Source organism: Bremia lactucae, linkage group LG1 (assembly GCF_004359215.1).
Source record: "Bremia lactucae strain SF5 linkage group LG1, whole genome shotgun sequence".
In the NCBI taxonomy this organism is placed as follows: Eukaryota; Oomycota; class Peronosporomycetes; order Peronosporales; family Peronosporaceae; genus Bremia; species Bremia lactucae.
The window spans coordinates 10,692,015-10,708,994 of record NC_090610.1 but is presented as its reverse complement, the minus strand read 5'-3'; the positions used below and the strand labels follow the sequence as shown (position 1 = coordinate 10,708,994).

General features: G+C 44.9%; 4 protein-coding genes across 4 annotated transcripts; 2 read left to right on the top strand and 2 right to left on the bottom strand.

Moving 5' to 3' along the window:
* Positions 1-1,513: 1,513 nt before the first annotated feature.
* On the bottom strand, positions 1,514-3,061 carry CCR75_004979 (uncharacterized protein; the record flags this gene model as incomplete). The annotated part of the gene is made up of 3 exons (XM_067963064.1): positions 1,514-2,380; positions 2,446-2,936; positions 3,013-3,061. The coding sequence occupies 3 exons, from the start codon at positions 3,059-3,061 to the stop codon at positions 1,514-1,516; spliced, it is 1,407 nt and encodes a 468-aa protein (XP_067820497.1).
* Positions 3,062-3,797: 736 nt separating this feature from the next.
* On the bottom strand, positions 3,798-8,872 carry CCR75_004980 (uncharacterized protein). The gene is made up of 7 exons (XM_067963065.1): positions 5,594-8,872; positions 5,415-5,525; positions 5,243-5,347; positions 5,053-5,177; positions 4,863-4,989; positions 4,748-4,795; positions 3,798-4,691 (listed from the first exon to the last, which is right to left on the bottom strand). Exons 1-7 carry the CDS (start codon positions 5,623-5,625, stop codon positions 4,388-4,390), a joined length of 852 nt encoding a protein of 283 aa, XP_067820368.1. The 5' UTR covers positions 5,626-8,872; the 3' UTR covers positions 3,798-4,387.
* On the top strand, positions 5,765-7,585 carry CCR75_004981 (uncharacterized protein; the record flags this gene model as incomplete). The annotated part of the gene is made up of 1 exon (XM_067963066.1): positions 5,765-7,585. The coding sequence occupies one exon, from the start codon at positions 5,765-5,767 to the stop codon at positions 7,583-7,585; it is 1,821 nt and encodes a 606-aa protein (XP_067820162.1).
* Positions 8,873-8,989: 117 nt separating the features above from the next.
* Positions 8,990-10,356, top strand: CCR75_004982 (uncharacterized protein). The gene is made up of 3 exons (XM_067963067.1): positions 8,990-9,634; positions 9,688-9,992; positions 10,051-10,356. The coding sequence occupies exons 1-3, from the start codon at positions 9,002-9,004 to the stop codon at positions 10,190-10,192; spliced, it is 1,080 nt and encodes a 359-aa protein (XP_067820161.1). The 5' UTR covers positions 8,990-9,001; the 3' UTR covers positions 10,193-10,356.
* Positions 10,357-16,980: the final 6,624 nt, after the last annotated feature.

Below are 16,980 nucleotides of genomic sequence, written 5' to 3'. Positions count from 1 at the left end.
GGTTGTGGCGAAACCGAAAAGGGGTACGGTTTCCAATATATATTGTGTGCTTGAAAGTGATCCTGACCTACATTGAGTGTAACGGGCACCTTCCGCTAGTACTTCTTCAGTACCAGCCAACCTGCACTGGTAACAGTGAAGGTGAGGTGCCCCCAAATCCTCTACGTACACAACGTGGTAAGATAGGCTTTAAGTAGCTAAGAAAAATCTTAGCCACTAAAGGTCAATACAAAAGGCTTTAATATAGGGAAAAAGTAAGGACGTTTTATAATATCAAGTTTCTACGTAACGATCGTTTATCTACTGACTTAAATATATTCTTATCAAACTATATATTGCGACCCCTTGATAAACCGCTGATACATACTTTAATCAACTTATCAACAGAACTGCTGTCTTATTGCTTCAAATTACCAATTAAGGCAATATTGGAAATATTAAGTAAAATTATTGAATGATAATAATTTATACTTCTTTATTATTTTTTTTGATAGTATATAATATTTTTAATTCCTCCTACAGAACGGGGCACTTCTACTTGTACTGCTTAAGTACAAGTCCACTTCGCACTGCTTCAGTTGCGAGTGGTGCCTTACGTTATTTCACGTACACTAGTACGTGCAGAGGAAGACTTCTCCTTAAGGCAACGTGCTTAAAGAGGGTAAAATGAAAACTGTATTAATATAATTAAGTGTCTCTTCTTTCTATCTGTTAACGCTAACTTAATTATAAACGAATACTCAACATGCAATTGAAATCTTATCTTATCTTATCTGTCTCTCTCTTTTATTTACATCTACCGTTGATTAGTCTGCGGGATAAATAGATATAATGGTCTATACCTATTTATGGATAAGATTTCTGAACATTACTATATAAAGTAATATCCTCCAAATATTATCTACCTTTTAGATAATATATTGATTAACAACCTTTAAGTGTTAATTTCAAATAACGATACCGTTACACCCCTTTACATCTAAAATAGCTCATTCTCAAAAATAAAAGAAGTATTCATAAAAAATAATCGCAACTGGAATGTTCGCCGTAACGGAGGCGCAAATCCATGGCAAATTAAAAATGTCAGCAGATTGTTTCAAAAATCATAGCTAGCAAGGTTCTTTCATAATTTTCTTCGAATGAACAATTATTTTGACGGTGACAAAATAACGGTGACAAAATAATTGTTCATTCGAAGAAAATTATGAAAGAACCTTGCTAGCTATGATTTTTGCACTACGGTCTGTAATTACGTTTCTTACCCTTACTAAAATAACTGCCGAAAGTCGTTTGTCAGTTTTTACGGGACAGTTTGCACACTCCGAGCGAAAACAAACATCGTTCTACTGTCGAGACAAAAAGCATGTTCAAGCAAACAAAATTGGACGTATGTAAATTTGCTGCTAAAAATTTCGATGATTTTTTATGGATCTTGCTAAGGCTAGCCGAATTTAGCAACCAGAATCGAATGAGAAATCATCGATGAAGATAGAAAGTGATCCAATCCAAAATTTTACTGAAATTCTCGCACAAGTTCCGATAATGAATTGCTTGCCTCAATGCGTCGAACCCACCTTCCCGTTGCTTCATCTCGTCGATAATCCGCACTGCGATACTTGTACGGAAACATTTGGCGGAGGAACCGAACGTCTTCGTAAATGTCGTGGATTTCCTGTCCTAATTGGAAGTTGGACAACGCAGCCAGCTCGCTGTAGGAGTCAACACCCGACTTAAGCAAAATTTTAGGAGTTAGTGTCACCAGAACAACGTACTTAAAATAGTATTTCTGCAGAGGCCCTAATTGGTGAAGCTTTGTCAGATCACCGTCCAAAAAGCCGACGTAAGCATAGAAATCCGCATACATGTCCGATTTTGATGGAAGAAAAGCAGTTCCGCCGAACACGCGCGCTATCCATCGAGCTTGAAGCTGAAAGCAAACAAAAGGCAAATTGCTGAAGGGTAGCCCGACAAATGCCGCCGTGGGATCCTCGATGGCAAACAATTGCTTGTAGATTGGAGCCACGGCAGTACCGTTTGTCAAGCAATGGAACACAGCGATTTCGGCTTCGTTCAAATCATCTGGCTGGACACAGGCCCCAGGAAAAAGTAATTTAGACGGAAAGAACTCACTGACAGAATACAGGTACCCAGTGCAGTGCATGATTTCATCAGGGGAATCAATAGTCGACCCATCTATAAATGTCACGGAACCATCATTATTGATATGGTCAATGGCAGGCTTTAGTACTCGCAGATCTTGGGAGTCAATGTCATTAGAGTCGTAGTCAAAAGTCGCAACGATGACCTCCGCAGCACCACCACTGGCAAGCTCAAGAGAAATGTCTTGGCCCGAAGGTCCGCGTCCAATCACTAAAACACGCTAGACATGGAGCGCACCCTTATATTAAGTATCCTCATGCAAATGAGTCTTAAGCAGACGCAAACCTTGTCTTTGTACGCGTCAGGCGTTCTGTATGAACGTGAATGAGTCACCTCTCCCTTATAGCGCTCAATGCCTTTGATTGATGCGTATGAGGGCTTAGAAAAGTGGCCGTTGCAGACAACGACGCGGTCAAATTCTTCAGCATAGTCTCCTCTATCCGTCGACGATACGCAAATCTTCCACTTCTTTGAAGCCTTTAATACACTAGTCACCACCGAATTGAGCCGTACGCAGCTATCAACTCCATAATGGTTTGAGTAGCTCTGCAGGTAAGTCAGTACGTCTACGTGAGACGGAAAGCTGGAGACCCCTTTTTGGAAAGGAAAATCCTGAAGCTGCATTATGGCTGTTGGCAAGTTTGTGTGCAGCGATTCGTATAGTACGGACGATGACGCATGTGCAGCTGCGTCGTATTTCCACACTCCCCCCACATAATCCGCCTTCTCAAATACAATAACATCGTGTCCAACTTCTCGTAAGCACTTCGCCGTGACTGCATGCATTCATTCATTTACAGGTCACGTTATACAACTGTACGACACACAAGCAACTGCAACGCATTGGCGCACTGATGCCAGCGGCGCCTCCACCGATGATCCCGACGAGAACTCGACCCATAGTTTTGGATTTAGGTAATAAGTGCTGAGAAAAAGTACCAGTATACTTAGCAAAAAAAAACAAGCACTAGTTCAATTAGGGGCTAGACAGTACACAAAAGCGCAAAAAAACGATTCGATGTATCGGAAGGATATATGACCCCGCATTTATTATATCCAGTGCTTAGCGTCCTCTTTCGGAGCATTTATAACCATGGCGACGCTTGAGAGTTTTTTATCAGCGGTGCAATGCTCGCAGAAGTTATTGTGGCCGACTGACGCAAATTAATCTAAAAATCCATCATTATATGTCATAGCAAAAACGCTGACGCAGATTAATCTAAAAATCCATCATTAATAGTCGTAGCAAAAACATAATAATTATTTCTCTGGACTGCCACAAGTTTGGATAATATAGGATATAATCTCATGCAACTAGCTCCATTCAGAATGTGATTTTCCAACTCGCGATCAATAATTCGCTAAAAGCTCATGTCAGGAGCACTATCTGACGAATATAACACTTGGATCAAGCAAAAAATGTCGAGGCCTAACTAATAGTTTTGACTTGTTTGTGGTGACCTCAACCTTGCAAAGTTTTCTTAATCCATTGCTCGCCGAGCAGAAGAAATTGCGGTGATGCACTGCCAATTTAAGAAAGTCGCGGCGTAAGCTAACGAATGATCTAACAGGATGATCAAAAAAATTGTTCGCTCTGTTATAAAGACCATTAACGCGACCTTTACAACATTGCAGCAGTGGGTCGCAACCCCAGTGCCTTAAAGAGCAAAATTACGAGTGCTGGACCATTTTATAAGAAGCATAAATTTGACGTGAAAAGCAATTTAAACACCCCTGCCAGTAAAAATGAATCGACGGTTGTTGCCAAATACGACGCTCAAAATCAGCTCTTATATTTTAAAGCCTTGGACTTCAGCACCATTTTATGAGCTGCCATTTACCCTTATTTGCTTGTCGCCATGTTCAAATGGCTCAATATTCTGTCGTCTGATGTCAGCCGAATCCAGAATCGCATCATTCGAATTGTCAAGATTTCATCGACTTTCTTGTTTTGATGAAAATTGATACTCTACAGCGCTGAGATATCTATCCGATTCGTCGAACCATCCAGCAGCTATATAAATGTATCCGTCCATATGATACTCCTTATCAGCCGCTTCCAAGCTTCACCACATACTTGCTTGTGTCTCCATTTCTAAAGTTCAGTTTTAGTGCTCTTCAAACTATTATGTCGCCGGGGTTCTAATATTATTGCATCACATTAACTTTTTCATTAAAAACGTGCTATTAGGACATTAATTAAGCAGACGGACTGAAATATTTCGCATCACTTGTCTGCGGGCCCGCCAATTGTAGCCTCTGCGTCACCAGCCGATACATCTGGAATTATCTCATCCAATTTTTCCAAAGCCGAAAGCTGTACCGCGTACAACCTCTTCTCGGTTTCTACAGCTTTCTGAAATTCACCTACAATCTTTAGCTGCAAATCCTTTTTGATATTCACGGTCGCGAAGACCTGCGCAGCATCATAGCCCGCATCCCGGCATGAGATATAGGCAGCCGCGTAGGCCACCATAAACGGCGGATACAAAAGAATGATATCTGTTCGATACGAGTATTGCACGAGTTGCCTATCGACATGATAAAATGTAAAGCGCTGAATGAGAATTGACAATTAATTGCCTACCATGCGAGCTGGAGACATTCTTCATGAATTTCAAATTCGTCAAGGAGCCTGCAGCCATTAATACAAGGAAGAATTAATAAGTACTTAAACAAATCAATTATTGTGTCAACGGTACTGAAGGAGCGACGGGAATGGGTGATGCAAGATTAAGTCAAACTGCAGCGCCTCAATTACGTAGAACTCGCACTCAAGGATATCCTTGTCCTGAAAAGTATACATGGATTCATCCTCATCTACGCCAGCTTTTGTCAAATAGAAACAGCGCGTTAGCAGCGACTTTAAGCAGTTAGGTTCGTTTAGCCTACTCGTGGTGTAATGGTGCAGAACAGAAGCGACCGTTGTCAATGACAATTGACTTTCTTCTACCTTTGAGGCAAGAAAAAATACTGTCCCAATGACCAGATGGGGGTCAAAATTCACAAAACTCTTCCTGCATTACATACAGATCGCAATTTAAATACTAAAGCTTAGAGATTTTGACCGCGGAAGTCGTACGTCTGGTAAAAGCGGCGGTAAAAGATAATGGCGGTATAGATTATAATTTGGCGGACCCTTAACCGGGGCCCTATTTCCTCCAGCACTTCAGCATTCAGGGATCGCCTCAATTAATTTACCACCAGCCAGTCCTACAGGTTAGTGAACGGGGCACGTACATGACTACTTACACGATATATTGGCAAGGTGGATGCTATCAATCTCGTCGTCTGATAAATGCCTACGATCTTGAGGGTTCCTCTTTCGTAGGTCGCCCTTGGTCACGTCCTTCATCCAGTATAAACTGCAGCATCAGTCGTGAAAATTGATACGATCTCGGAATAATTTCTATTATTACTTATATATACTTACTAGTGCGTCGAGTGCCAAAAATTCGTGCCCATGGTGTCGGTGCGACGGCCGTTTCTTAATAACTAGCCCGGACAGTTGCTAAATATATAAGGCTAGATAAAATTGAATTGCTTAGACCAATCACATTTCACGCACAATCAAACGGCCGCCTTAACTCAGGAAGGAGGAGCGATGGTTGCAAGCCTTCTTTTCATCCTGGCTCTTTTGACTGCATTTGTCCAGCCATCGCCGATCTACCAAACAGCAGGCACTGTACGCAATATAGCGGACGAAAAGTTCCGCCCCGCTAGTCAATTCGATAATAAAGTTTGGGATATTGAGCGCGACGACGCGTCTATTTTTGTGCCAAGCATCGATAAAGTTCATGTTGCCGCGGAGCTAGGAAGTGTGACGCTGATTGCGATGCCACCTCTCCTGAATGATGGCGAGGATTTGGTGATTCAGTGGAGCGGGGTAGAGCGGCCGCATCAGGCAGACTTTTTAGGTCTTAGCTGCGGCCCTAAAGCCCACGACAAGGATTTTTTAGTTACAGTCGACATTACGGCGGCCACTGAGCATGAACTCGATGGATCGAAGCTGTCAAATTCTGTTCGCTTCTCATCACTGTACATGATGCGCTGCAATTATACTGTTGAGTACTTTAACTTTCAGCCTAAAGGCAATTTTTTTGCTCTTCTCGCCCAAACGGAAGTGGGTATGGTTGACGCATTCACTGCCCCTAAGCATGGACATATTGCTTTAACTGAAAATACTGACGAGATGTCCGTGATGTTCAATTCGGCGTCACGTGAGAAGCCTGCGGTCAGATACGGGCTGGATCCTGCTACATTGAACAAGCATGCCGAAGGCACATTTCAGACTTACACAGCTGCTCAAATGTGCCACCGCCCAGCGAATCTCACGAGTCAGCAATGGTTTCGCGACCCTGGTATCATGCATACAGTAATATTGAAAGGCCTGAAGCTGGGAACACGATACTATTACAAATTCGGCAGTGATAAGGACGGTTATAGCTCGGTCTATTCTTTTGTAAGCCGACCGGATGTGTCTGTAAAGAGCGCTAAATTTATTGCGTACGCTGACATGGGCGTCAACTCAGCTCCCGCGGCCACATCCACGGCTGTACGTTCCTTTCAAGAAGTGATGGATGGTTATGATAGCTTTCTATTGCACTTCGGCGATATCAGTTATGCCCGTGGTCATGCGCACATATGGGACGATTTTTTCCATTTGATTGAGCCGTACGCGACAAGAGTTCCTTACATGATTGGCATTGGTAATCATGAATATGATTATGTTACCGGTGGCAACAATGATCCTAGCGGAGCCGCGGGTGACGATGGTCGAATGGATTTTCATCCATCTTGGGCTAATTACGGTGAAGACTCGTCTGGTGAATGTTCAGTGCCGATGTATTACCGCTGGGGTGCCCCTTTGAATGGTAACGCTATATATTGGTACTCCTTTGACTATGGTGGTGTCCATGTTGTTCAGATTTCGTCAGAGCACGATTGGCGGCGTGGATCGAAGCAATATAAGTGGTTGGAACAAGACCTGAAAAATGTTGATCGGAAGAATACCCCGTGGGTTGTCCTCACGTCGCACCGGATGATGTACACAACTCAAATAGGCGATAAAGCTGACAGGCAAGTGGCTCAGCATTTTCGCGATGAAGTGGAAAATTTGCTTTGGAGGTACAAAGTGAACTTGATTCTAGTGGGCCACCAACACTCTTACGAGCGCAGCTGTGCTGTGCGTAACGGAAAATGTACTAAGGACAACAAGGGACCTGTTCACATCATTATCGGATCTGCAGGCGCTGATTTAGAAAAACAGGGTTTCTCCAGTGAGCTTGGTGAATGGAGTGTGGCTCACGTGGGCGAATGGGGATACTTGCGTTTCAATTCCACCGAAGAGTCCATGAACATACAGTTCGTATTGAATCGCAATGGCGTCGTATACGACCAGGTCGTCTTGACTCGTTGGGAATAAAAATATAGCCATGCATGCATTATTGGAAATTTTCAAGTATTTGCTTTTACTGGTCGACTTCCGTCAATAAGTCTACCTACTGATTATCTACAAATCCCGATCTCCCGGTTCACCGTTATCATTTGTCGCCTGTGGGACATTAGAATCTTCTATATCATCATCGTCTAAAATTTTAGTGAACTTAACATCCTGGTCCTCATCGTCTTCGTCTTCATCCATAAGGAGATCCTTCAGATCGGGCACCTTCACGCCATCAATGTTGTCCTGATCTTTCTGTGACATATCGCTTAGAAGCTTGCCGCTGTATATATCGTCTGTAAATTGCTTCGTCAGCTCCATATATTCGTCAAAGTCCGTGGGCTGGTTTTTCACCCACACGCAGAAGCACAGAAAGGCAATAAGGCCAACAAGGCGATATATGCGTTCCGACGAGTCCGTAGAGCGCAGCGAATAAAGCGGTACGAACGAATCAGCAACCGACAAGTTGTCATCAAAAATATTAGGCAGTAGCCAGTATTCATAGCCTATCATCCAGAGAATAAAAAAGATGAAGAGACGAATCACCACGAAGATCGCGACAAATATCAGGAAGGTCACAGACATATACCAGAGCGCTACCTTGGCCCATTGCGGCCAAATGGGAAAGCAAGTAATAATCAGGAAGCCAATAATTAAAAGCGCTGTCAAAAAATTGCGAAAGGTCCTAGAACCCTCATACATCCACGTGTAATAACCATCAGGCGAGAAGTCCTGCTTGGGAGTGGGTTGAAGGATCTTCTTGTTCTTAGCATCGCGTTCGGACCGATGAATATAGCTATTTTGAGCAAGCTCTCGGCCAACCGAATAAGCATCTTCTTTAGTAATAAGTTCTGGAAAGTACTTCTTGACCCGTTGGCTACACAGCAAAAAGGTGGCCAATCGATCACCGCGGAAGTATTCGACGCGCTTCCCAAGTTCCACAGCATGACGTGATGGCATTCCTTTCCGCCCGCGTAGCAAGTCAGCCATCTTGCGAATTCCCTTCTCCGACTCCCATGATTTCTCCATCGTCTAAACACAACGAAGAATAAGTTGTTAGTTTCCTCATCGTAATCTGCATTTGTCCCTTTCCAAAGCAGCACTAAGTGCAAAATGTCGCAATCCCTAGATACTCTAAAGTGCGTACCGATGTGTCCGGGTCCGCCTTCGCTGTATCTTCGGCCCTCATCAAGGAAGCTTTGCTACGCCAGGTCCGTTCAATAATGGAATGTGGAATTTGAATTCTCGAATTAGCCCAAAAGTACTAACTGACAACAACCCCTTAACCCGCAACAAGTGACGTGTCGTGTCTAGTGTGTGAAAATGACAATTTATAAAGCGATTCTAGAAAACTTTTTTGCTAATTACTTTTTGTCATTCTTGTTGCCTAAATTAAAAATGAGCGTCACCGGCATTGTTCGCTCACACTTTGTGCATCCGGGGGCGGGCTACACTTTGCAATTTCCGTTAGATTGCTCGACTGGGTATGTTTCTGACCCGACTTCTCAAGCAGTAAAATTAGACGATCGGCAGCTCGATGCGTACTTTGTGGCTCCGGCCTCGCATATTGGCCGCGTCGTCACCGGTGTTGTGTTTGTGGCCGAACAAAGCCGCACAATCCGTTCAATTATCACAAGAGCTGGTACCTACGAACGATATGGAATTACGGCTATCTCCTTTGCTGACAAGCTGGCAGAACAAGGCTACAAGGTGCTGGTGCTGGACCTTTATCAGTTGGACAGCGCAACGCAAGAGCACGCGGCCGTTTTGCATCAGGCAGCACTTTATCTTAAGAAGAAGCAAGACGTTCAGCGTGTGGGTCTCATTGGCGTTGGTGCGGGTGCTGATTTATCGATTAAGGTGGCCATGGAGCGGTCTGCTGGGATGGACTGCGTTATCGCTATGTGTCCCAAGGGTCATATATCTTGGGAATCATATGAAAACAGTGATGAATTAGATAGAGCAGATTCGCCCGTTGTTCCGATACTGCTACAGATCGGAGCAAAGTCGCCCTACGCTGCATCCAAAGCTGTACGTTATGAGCACAATTGAAGCTATAAAACTAATGTTAATAATCGCTGTAGTATAAGGCTCTTTCGAGTTCATGTGCAGCCAATCCTCTGACTGCTGCAACTTTTAAAACGTCGCTTTTCGATAATCAGCGCAGTGGCTTTGCATTCTCTAACATCACGGATGAAGATGCGGCAACACAGGCCATTGCAGAAATTTTGGACTGGCTTGTGCAGCATTTGCATCGCTTCCAAATGGCTGCAGCTACCAGCAATACCGATTCGTGGTGGCCACAAGGCCGCAACGGACCTTTTTTTAATGTTGGTCTGCGTGCGTGGCAGGAGTCGCGTGGTAACTGGCTTAGAGCCACACAAACGCGGTGCGTACTTTTAAAGTGGAGCGCGCTCTATGTACTTATTGTGCTAAATCTGTCACAGTCCACCACGCCCACCTCCGGTTCCCGCTCATTTGTTGTTCGATGGATTGTCGTCTGTGCGCCGGACATTCGATCTACCTCATCGTATGCGCTTAGGGGATGTTATCGAACTTTTCGCCGAAATTTGGGAGGTTCAACAATAGCTTAACGATATGACAAATGCGAGGGTAGACGTCCAAATTAAATGTTAATCTATACAGTGCATGACACAACCCAGATTTTGAGTGGCCAATTTTTGGATCATTTGACCTTACACTGTGGCCCACATTGTATGGCATGCGTCCCTGCCCTCACCCAGGCTCAGTCATCACCACTAACCCCACTCACCCGCTTCAAATCTTGACCATCAACCTGACTCGAAAATTACGATACACGGACGTTTACCGAAAAGGTCGAACCGGAAAAGCAGCAAAGTTTGCTGAAAAAGTACAAATCCCACCGACGTGTACCCAATTCTGTTTTGATGGATGTACAAGATGAATAGTGTGTGTCAACCTGCAACTTTTCTGAGCACCTTTATTGACACTTTATTGACGGTGTTTGGCAAAAAAAAAAAATTTGTCAGGACAAAAAAAAAACTATTTGTAGGCGGCGAATTCTCTGGTAAAAATTCTAGGGCAGGCACCTTTTGGTATAGCCACACCCCTCCCCGTCTGTTTGATTTAATTAAATAGAAACTACAGATTAATAATTGGGAGCCGGTATAGCCACACATCCCTACCCGTCTGTATTAAATAAAAACGTCATATTTTTTTCACTATATCATTCAAAAATCAACAGTTATTCCTTTAGAATCGTCTTTAGATCGCCCGGACCCGGCCTTTGGAACATCACAGCCCCCTAAATTAAATTAAGGAAACGCTATATCCACACACCTAATTATCTACATGAGAGTAGTGTAATGGGTGCGACTGCCCCTGGGCCCATCATAAACTGTGTTTTCGTTTGGCGATGTTCAATGTACGATTTTTTACAAGTGCGAAAAAGCCAAGAGCGCCCGCAAATGATTGGCGAGTCTTAAACAAAGCGGAAAGAAGGAGCAGCAAACCGAGCAGCGAGGGAGAAGCTGTACCGGAGCTGCCTCGCTCCTGAAGTCAGTGGAAGACTTTCAGACTCAGAGAGTCTCTTAGTTCTATAGAGCTAATGGGTTTAACAACTCAGGGAGTCGTACAAGCTAAAAAAACTTAATGAATCCTAGTTTAAGGGATTCAGGGGTTCGTAGAACCAAGTGGCAACTAGTGCCCAAGAGTATATACCTTAAAAAGGCTTCTATCTCTTACTGATCAATGCGCAAGCCTTAGAAAGGCACTTAACGCTTGAAGATCAAAAGTAGAACTGCACTTTATTTTATTATTTGATCTAAAACCATACCCTATAATTTGAAAATGGATTTCGGCCGCCGGATTTATATCTGGCGGCGACAACATTTGTTACCCTAATGAATGGAATTTAAGAAATGAACTATTTTAAAATAAGATAAAAGGGAATTTTACCCGTATGGTAAATGCACCACAACAACGGTTCTCCAACCGATGTGTGCCCCATTACCCCCCCCATCTGACTGTTGACACCGAGTGACAACATTCGCTTCAGTTCCTCTTAAAGTTGGAAAATAAACAGCTAACTTTCCAGTTGTGTTTTTCTTTCCTTTGTCCTTTGACAATCAAGCGTGAGTCACAGATTCTTAGCTCCTTCCTCGACGATGAGGGAATGGTGGACTTTGAAAGTCACTCTCCAACAGAGGATGAGGAGAAAGAGCGTCGCTCTTACACGCCTTCTCCTCTCGATGAACGTCGGCAGGCCCCGAATCTGTTCCCAGAACGTGGTGCCGCTGATGTCTTAACTGCATTGAGCAGGCCACAGGACCCTGAGCCCAACATCATTACAAATCCGCTCGATGAAGAGCAAGAGCGGGCAATCCTCATACAGTAACATGCTCGTCGACGAGCTGCCGAGATAGCGAAAGCTAAAGCTCATAGTGAATATAGATTCATTCCGCTTAGTGCGTTAGAGCGTAAGAGATCGCGGGTCACATTTTGGCCATCTGGACCTCTGGTAACCGGCGAGGACGCCGGAAGAGATCGCTGCTCGCGACGCTCTTCATAAGTGAAAACGAAATCTCATTTATGAACTGGGTCCATCGGGCCCGCCGCCTCCGCAATATAAAATATTAGATAGTCTGCGGATGTGGCTGATGTTCGTTTGGAACGGAAGCTTCGCTTCGATATCCCCAAGCTTAAGGCCAAAGGCCAATGACTGTCGGCATTTATGCAACAAAACGAAGAACGGTCTAGCCGAAATTCAGTGCTTCGGTTGACCATGCAACCATGGATCGAAGCCGCACTGAGGCTTTGGATCCACCTAATTCCACTTCTAGTGGTGGTAAGCGTCTTTTGACGCGAGTTGACCCTGAGTTTGGCGCTCAAAAACATCAACGGCCTACGGGCAATCTTGCCGAAGACGTACATCAAACTCCCAAGAGTTTTCAGAAGAGGAATGGATAACCTAGCCACTTCACCTGATACTGGTATCGGCCCTTACGACGGCGTCGCTTCAAAAGTCTCTCCAAGTGAAACTGAAGGTTCCCCCGCGCATCAAGCAGCGCGGGAGGGAGCCAAAATCTCGACGGAAGCATTCAATGCTTTAAAGCACGAGGTCCAACTCCTTCGTGAGGTCCTTGCTCGGGTTGGGAGCTCTTTTGAGGCGGTTCTAAACCGTCTTTCGATGCTGGAGCGTCGGCTACCTTGTGTAGAGGGTTAGCTGGACATCCTGGTGAGGATCAGCAATCTGCGGCACGACCGCCTGTCTCGGAGCAAGCGCCTTTAAGTTCACGTGGGAAGGGTCCCGATATGGCTTAAGCAAGCTAACGTAGAACACTGGGTGTGTACGCAGCTTGCTAGGAAGGTTTAGCGTATCAGCTACGCCCTTGTTGGCCACGACCGTAAATGGTCCAATAACGCGTGGGCGCAATTTGGTCTTGAAGACCGCGGAAACAAAGTCAGTAGGTAGATTTTTCGCGTTTAGTAAGACTCGGTCTCGACCATATAAGAATTCATACAGCTTCTGCCTTTGGCATCTGCTTGTTCTTTTTGTTTGTCTTGGCTATCAGCCATCGTATCCCTTACATGTCTTAAGAAACTAAATCGCGTCGCGAGAAACTCGCTTACTTGTTTCCAAACGATAACAGGGCTGATATCAGCAAGCCTATCGGCTAATTCTCCCCAACTAAGCCCTGAGCTACGCAGTGGTATCGTCAACGGATCGCGTGAGTGGGTGAGACCGTTGACATAGAACGGAGTATAGCCTGTAGAGGCATGGACAGTTAGTAAGCGCAAACTCCACCACTGGGAGCATTGAGCTCCAGCGCTTAAGTGTCTGAGCACACACACTGCGTAAAACGTCTTCAATGACGCGATTGACACGTTAAGTTTGACCATCGGACTGCGGATGGTCCGAAGTGGACAAATCCAATCTGGTGCCAAGCACTCGAAAATTGATTTTCAGAAATCTCTTGTGAAACGGGGTCCCGAGCAGAGTCAATTGCCACTGGCAAGCCGTGTTATCGAAACACGCGATGGATGAACAGCCTTGCTGTACCTGCACCATCAATGGAATCCGACACAGCCGCTAAGTGATCCATTTTGCATAATCGGTCAACAAAAACCACTATGCCGGAGTTACCGGCCGAATCTTTCGGTAGACCGAAAACAGAATCCATACTAATGGACTCCCAACAACCTATGGGTCGGTGGTGCAGCAACATGCGCCGAGGGTTTACCCCGTTGGCAAGTTTCGCATGAACGAACGTATGTGCTGATCCATTTATAAAGTTTGGGTCACCAATAAATTTGGCTTACATAGCCGTTGGTCTTTTCTCTACCGAGATGACCACCAAGGACAGTATCTTGTGCCTCATAGAGGATTAGGTACTTCAAATCCTCATCATGAGGAACAGCGACACGCGGAGGATTAGCACCGTCCATGCAATGAAGCAACCAGGTCGTTATCCATAGAAAATCGATGTAACTTTGCACGCAATTGTGCCCTCAATTTAAAACCTGATTCAGAGTTCTTTAGAGCTCCTAGCAGAACTACACATTGTTCATCCTTGGCGTAAGCCGAACGGATAAATTCAGGAATAGGCGACATTATAGTCATTAAATGAGAGAGCTCATAATCCGGCCAGCGAGATATCGCATCGGCAAAAGCATTCTGCTTGCCGGGCTTATACTTCACCTCGAAGTTGTATTCCACGAAACAGGATAGCCATCGGGACATTCTCTGTGAGAGATGGGGCGACATAGTCGCCGTGCGTTATGACGCGTGGTCTATGTGTATCACAAACGGCTTAGAGCCGAGCAGATGAACTCTGAATTTGACGAGAGCATACTTCATAGCAAGTAACTCTTTGTCATGAACTGGGAAGTTCTTTCCGCAGCTTTAAGCTGTCTAGACTCGAACGCAATAACACCAGTGTGTAACAGAGCACCGCCAATGGCAAAATCCGATGCGTCACAGACGACACTGAAAGGCCAATTTGGGTTTGGCAGTGACAGAATCGGGGCATGGATAAGACTATCTTACTGCTCGAAAAGCATTATTTTCGGTGCTAGTCCAGCACCATTCTGTATCCGTTTTAAGGAGATTTGATAATGGCCTAACCATATCACCCTAACCATATCAGCGTAATTGTTATATTTGTGTAAATAATTGGCGAAACCCAACCACATACGCAAATCCTTTTGGTTTTTCGAAAACTGCCAATCTACTATTGCTTTTACCTTAGCGGGATCCGCTCTAAGGCCTCGCTATCCAATGAAGCATCCTACAAAAGGAATTTCGTCTGCGCCCAAAATGCATTTAGATGCATTGGCATACATTTATTTGTGTGCATACACTCGAGCGCTGCTCGCAAATGGTCTAAATGGTTTTCCATATCCGAACGACCCTGCTCCGCACGACTATGGACAAAGATGTCATCGAATTAAGTATATGCGTAACCTCGATGAGGGCGGAACAGTTGCGTCACTAGACGATTAAATGTTGCCGGGGCGTTGGAAAGCCCTTGTGGCATAAACAACCGCTCCCATAACATACCGCTTGGGGTGCTAATCGCTGTAAGCAGGATATCGCTAGCTCGCATTAGCATTCGGTAGTAACCATCGACTAAGTTCAGTGTACTGTACATTGTACATCCCACCATATTGTTCTGAAGAACATCCTTTCTAGGAATGGGGTTTTGTGCTGGTATGGTGACAGCATTAAGCTTATTATAGGCATCAACAATGCGCCATTTACCATTTACCTTTTTGACACAAAGTGTCGGTGTCGAATGGGGAGATTTGCTCTCTCGTACCATTCCAGCCTCGTGCTTAGCACGGAAGAAGTCGTCAATGACGTCACACCGTTCCCTGGAACCAAGTCAATTTCATGACGAACACCTCTATCCAGAGGTAAAATAAATGGTGGATTATTACATACCACATCTTGGAATTCCTTGATCAAGGAATAAAAGATATCCGTAGGATCTTTAAGGATCGATGACCCATTTCGCGCACTAAGTGCAGCTTTTGTGTCATCCAGGACAGCTTCGTCTAGAAGTAACGATGAGTTTAACTCAATAGTTGGTCCAATGACCACCATCTCAGATCAGTCGCCAGCCTTTAAGGCTCGGCCGCACTCATCAATAGACAGTTCGTCTAGCTCCAAAGAACATGTAACGAAGGGATTGCCGCAAGGCTAACTTCCCCCCAATGTTCCCGGTTTCACCATTTACAAGCGTATGTACTTGCTCACTCGTATCACTTTGTGAGGGTATACACGCTTCGTGTCCATCCTGTCTTGGATTGGAGACAATACGTCTCTTAGAGGCCGGGACATTCACGTCCCCGGGTTTTCCAGCCTGTATTGGTTCTATGCGAGACATGGTGTCTAATTTGACATCCGACAAGGAGTTAGGTAACTCGACGTCCTTATCCAGCGAACGTTTACGTGTCGCTTCACGTGCATTAGGAGGGTTTGACCCAAAATGCCCTGGCGAACCGCCAATAGTGTCATTATTGACACTCAGTATTCAATGACCCATTACGCGCACTAAGTGCAGCTTTTGTGTCATCCAGGACAGCTTCGTCTAGAAGTAACGATGAGTTTAACTCAATAGTTGGTCCAATGACCACCATCTCAGATCAGTCGCCAGCCTTTAAGGCTCAGCCGCACTCATCAATAGACATTTCGTCTAGCTCTAAAAGAGCATGTAACGAAGGGCTTACCGCAAGGCTAACTTCCCCTCAATGTTACCGTTTACACCATTTACAAGCGTATGTAATTGCTCACTCGTATCACCTTGTGAGGGTATAAACGCTTCGTGTCTCCCCTGTCTTGGAGCCGACCACGCTTAGTGGACTTATACGTGCCACTCCACGTATCTCAGGGATATTGCACCCTTGAGGTCCTGGCGAACCGCCAATAGTGTCACTACTGACACTCAGTATGGTGCCACCTCGGCCGACAACACTCGGCGGACTTAGACGGGCCACTCCACGTATCTCAGGGATATTACACCCTAAATGACTCGGCCTTAGGCCGACAATGCTTTCAGCATTCAGTAAATCGTTAACAGAACGAGTGTAACTCGCAGTACGTGCCGTTCCACTTCCTTCTACTGAGTCGGGCTCAAGATTAATAGTTTAACCATCGAAGTTTTTTAACTCGGATATTCCAATGTCTAAAGCGCTGACAGACTCAGTCAATGATCTGCGCCAATAGCGCTTTTGCTGCCTAGCGAAGGTGGGTTCATGACTCTCCAAAACTTTGCTAGGAACATTGCGCGTGGCGCCTAAGGTCTTAGACCTCCAATCGATCCATGACTCATGGCATTCTAACCAGACCATACCAAGGATGAGATCACATCTCGAATTTAAATCAAGGACGA